At 40.7% G+C, this 4801-nt stretch overlaps 1 protein-coding gene across 2 annotated transcripts in view; it reads left to right on the top strand.

Annotated features, from left to right (window-relative positions):
- LOC106533311 (thyroid hormone receptor alpha) overlaps positions 1-4801 on the top strand; it is a gene marked incomplete in the record, with an annotated part of 43827 nt that overhangs the window by 34931 nt on the left and 4095 nt on the right. For both annotated transcript variants that reach the window (XM_014029577.1, XM_014029578.1), the window contains 3 exon segments: positions 800-947; positions 1280-1476; positions 4392-4538. In XM_014029577.1, coding sequence (XP_013885031.1) covers positions 800-947; positions 1280-1476; positions 4392-4538 — 492 coding nt within the window.

The following is a 4801-nucleotide window of genomic DNA, read 5'->3' as shown; positions in this document are numbered from 1 at the left end:
GAGGTGGAACATCAGTGTGTTGAGGTGGAACATCAGTGTGTTGAGGTGGACCATCAGTGTGTTGAGGTGGAACATCATGGACCATCAGTGTGTTGAGGTGGAACATCAGTGTGTTGAGGTGGACCATCATGGACCATCAGTGTGTTGAGGTGGAACATCAGTGTGTTGAGGTGGACCATCATGGACCATCTGTGTGTTGAACTGGACCATCAGTGTGTTGAGGTGGACCATCAGTGTGTTGAGGTGGAACATTAGTGTGTTGAACTGGACCATCAGTGTGTTGAGGTGGACCATCAGTGTGTTGAGGTGGAACATTAGTGTGTTGAGGTGGACCATCAGTGTGTTGAGGTGGACCATCAGTGTGTTGAGGTGGAACATTAGTGTGTTGAGGTGGACCATCAGTGTGTTGAGGTGGAACATCAGTGTGTTGAGGTGGAACATCAGTGTGTTGAGGTGGAACATCAGTGTGTTGAGGTGGAACATCAGTGTTAAGGTGAAACGTCAGTGTTGAGGTAAAACAGTGATGAGGTAAAATATCAATGTTCAGATGAAATGTCAGTGTGAAACATCGAAGTGTTGAGATGAATCGTCAGTGTTGAGGCAAAACATCAGTGKTGAGGCAAAATGTCAGTGTTGAGACAAAAGAAATGTCAGTGTTGAGGTAGAACATTTGTACAAATCACTTTTCATACAGCAGAGTATAAGACAGTCATTTCAGTGAGTTGTTATTTTTGTGTTTAAGTATTTTATTGATTTTGTTCAATCATTTATTTCTCCAACTTTTCTTCCCTGCCTTCAGGGTTTTTTCCGCAGGACAATCCAGAAAAATCTCCATCCTTCTTACTCCTGTAAATATGATGGCTGCTGCATCATTGACAAGATCACCCGAAACCAGTGCCAGCTGTGCCGATTTAAGAAGTGCATCTCTGTGGGCATGGCCATGGACTGTGAGTCATTCCCAGCTTGGCCTTTTTTTATATCTGTTTGTGTTTAGATAGAAGCAGTACATGGTTTAACAGTGTCTTCTCACAGTAGGAAGGTTTGGATTTAGAACCAAACGTCTCTTGACATTTCTTAGTGAGCCAGATAATAACTGAACTGCGCAGATGTTTCTGTTCATAAAAAGCAAATGTTTTTCTTTAAGATATTTGGTTAAAATTTTTAAATTTGAATACATGGACTTGCGTCTCGAGTCAGGATGTGTCAGAATGCTGTGATTTATTGCACTGGCCTTGGTTCATGAACTCACCAAAAAGCCACCACCGCTCTGTGTTTTAAGTGGTGTTGGATGACTCCAAGCGCGTGGCCAAGAGGCGCCTCATCGAGGAGAACCGAGAGCGCCGGAAGAAAGAGGAGATGGTGCGGACGCTTCAGCTGAGGCCGGAACCGGACGGTGCAGAGTGGGAGCTGATCCGGATGGTGACAGAGGCTCACAGGAACACCCATGCCAGCCACAAGCAGAAACCCAAGTTCCTGGTAATTATTTTGCTTTTAGGCATACACAGCTGGGAACAGATGTGAAACAATCTTTTAGATTAAAGTCAGTAACTAAAACATACTGTAGTTTTTATTAGAATGGTTTCTCAAATCTTGGACTCAAAACTAGCTTTTCTTCCTCACAGCAGTAAATGGTAAATGGACTGTACTTACATAGCACCTTTCTATCCAACTAGGATACTTGAAGCTCTTTACACTGCAGTCTGTGTCCTCGTTTACCTATCCATGCAGCACTCTACTATGTCTCTTTACAAAGATGATCTAGATAAATCATTTAAATCACATTCATACACTGAAGGGACACACAACAGAGGCAGCAGGGGTTCAGTGTCTTACCCAGTGACACTTTGACATCGAACACCCAGCTCTCCTATTGGAGGACGACTCCCTTAACCCCTCAGCCGAAACCTCTGGTTAATAAAAATAAGAACTGTATTAAAATAAGTTCATGAACTGTAAGAAGGAGATGCATGTTTGTAAAGGATGTTGTTTTTAATGTTGGTCTTGGGTTTTATGTCAGATATGAMAAGGTTCACATACAGTTTTTCAAAAAAATCTAAGGCCAAATACGATGGTGAGACTGGGTGTGAGAGATTTAAGTCCTATATAAGATGCGTTGGTTGAGAGAAGACAAAATTGCCTTCTATGCCTATAAAAAATATTCACCTCTTATATGTTTTATCCTTTTTATTGCTTTCAGTCACATTCAGGCACATAAGATCCAACAATCTGCCTTCCATTTAATCTTTAATGTGTAGACATATCCTTAAGTTGTAGTTCAACAAACAGGACTGAATTTCACATTTGTTTTACCAAAATTTAATTATCTATGTGAAAATTTGGCAATTCCCTCCAAGTTCTGTCTACACTGTAAAATGTACTACTACAAAAATGTGTTTTGTTTTGTTTTACTGTAAGAAGAGCACAGTCTTAAAAAAAACTGTAAGGAAAAATAAAATCTGAGAAAAGCTTCCTGGAGTCAAAATACATCTGTAAAGATTAAATACACCTCTTCTCTCCCTTCAGTTACAAAATGATTCACCCGCTCTGCAGAAATGTCCTTTCTGTTCCAGCAGACAAGCTGACACTTTCCATAACTGTAGCTTTTACCTGCTTGGTGGCTTCCACATGGTTAGCACCGTGTGTTGTTACACAAGTCTAAAACTCTAATGGATACCTTGGCAAAAAGGTCAGATGACAGTTTCCAGGCAACCAGTCTACATATTTTGAAAGATTTGCTGAAAAGTACAAGAACGTTCAAGGTCGAAGAGCACCGTCTGTACGTGGGGCTGAGTGGTGGAGCACGTCAGACTATGATGAATAAAAATTTACAGGTTTTCTCTTTGAGTGGGCTGTGAGCCACTGAAACTAAAACTTTGAAAAAGAAATTAATTTAATGACTTTGTTAACATTACAGAAGAACAAAACTGCAGTTTATAGCCATCAAGGTTTTTTAATGCGCATTTTGAAGTATCGCATCAGAAAAGGTGAATGGAAACAGCTTGATTCGAAAAAAACGTCCTCTAATTTGCATAAAAGTTGATACGCTCGCTTGAGGTGGTTTTTGTTTTTTCGAAAAAGCGTTAATGTGCAAAAGGAGAGATATAAACACATTTGTAGAAACAGTTCTGACGTAGCGAACATTTACCTCACATGTTGATCAGCTGTTCTCGCTGTCTGTCTGAAACCAGTTGACTGCAGCTGGACCCTCCTCCTGCTGTCGGCGTATTCTCAGTTATTCCTGTAACATGAAAAAAATTACATTTCTTTCTCTATGTCTCCAGACAGCATGTAACATCACCATATCGTTGATATGACAGAATAAGTACAACTTTCCCGATAGTAGCAACAGGTTCCTGATAACTTCCATTGTCCTGAGATGTGACTTTTACTTCCTGTTTTCTTCACCCATGCATCTGACGTAATTGATTCGTTTCAAGCCATTTGATGTAAACACATCTGATTCGCATTTATTCGTTCTTTCCTTTTTGCGAAATTTTAAAAATTTGCTCAAAATTCGAATTAGAATTGCATGGAAACATGGCTTATGTTGTGGTCTTGGTGGAAGTTTTGGTTCATAATCCTGTAACGTCAAAACAAGATTTAATGCTTCCTTTTGTCTTCTTGAACCATAACAACCCATTAATTACCCTCCAATGACACATGAAGTCTCTGTCATGGCCTAAAGCTGTTTCCTGACTGTTTGGCTCTTTAAGTTCACAGTTTCTCAGAACAGGGATCAAATGTTCAGCTGTGAACAGGAACTAACGGGTTTTTGCAACATTCTTTCAATAAATAGAAGACTTTTATAGAAATATGTTTTTATTTACTGTTTTCTGAACTGACACCATATTTTCTCATTCTCCCTCTATAATTCTCCTCAAAACTATTCAATTTAGGTCTAAGTCTAATCTAATTTGCTCAGCAGTCTCCTTCATGTTATTTTGTTGGTTTCATGTTTTCAGTACAATGAGCCAAGAATGACTGAAATGTGTTTAAGATGTTGGACTCACTCTGAGGGGTTGGGTAGCATTTGAGTTGTTGCTCTTTGGCATCAAAAAGAACCAGTTATGGACTGGTTTTATATGTCTCCTACTGTTGGGACATGTGAACCTGGTCCCACCAGTAGGAGACCTCATGATAGATTCTGGAGTCGCTGGAGGGATTAGATCTCACAGCTGGTCTGGGATCATCTCAGAGTTTCTTCTGATGAGCTGGGAGAGGGAGGACTGTGGACTGTGACCCAGTCATTCATGGATGGATGGATGGATGGATGGATGGATGGATGGATGGATGGATGGATGGATGGATGGATGGATGGATGGTTGTGTAGATGTATGGGTCTTTACCTCTCTATCTCATCCTTTGAATGGATCTGTGTTTTGTCTTTGTAGCCAGATGAAATCGGCCATGGTCAGGTGATGCCCACCTCAAATGGAGATAAAGTCGATATCGAGGTCTTCAGTGAGTTCACCAAGATCATGACCCCTGCCATTACTCGTGTTGTTGATTTTGCCAAGAAACTGCCCATGTTTTCAGAGGTAGGTGGCACCTGTGAAGGTAAAATCTCTTTTAAGTTGGATTAATCCTCTCTCACTTTCCTAAAGACTTCAATTACTGCCTCCTCTGTTAGCAGCTCAACTCCCCTCTTATGCCTGTATCTTCCTGGGCAGAGCTTAAATGCACAAACAGGCAGGGGGCACACACACACACATACACACACATACACACACACACACATGTTTGTTTCTCGACCCCATGGGGACCTTCCATTGACTTCCATTCATGTTTTTTAGACTTTATA

This window comes from Austrofundulus limnaeus, unplaced genomic scaffold, assembly GCF_001266775.1.
Source record: "Austrofundulus limnaeus strain Quisiro unplaced genomic scaffold, Austrofundulus_limnaeus-1.0 Scaffold921, whole genome shotgun sequence".
NCBI classification, from domain to species: domain Eukaryota; kingdom Metazoa; phylum Chordata; class Actinopteri; order Cyprinodontiformes; family Rivulidae; genus Austrofundulus; species Austrofundulus limnaeus.
Note: the sequence above shows the minus strand (reverse complement) of the source record. Positions and strands in the feature narration are given on the sequence as shown.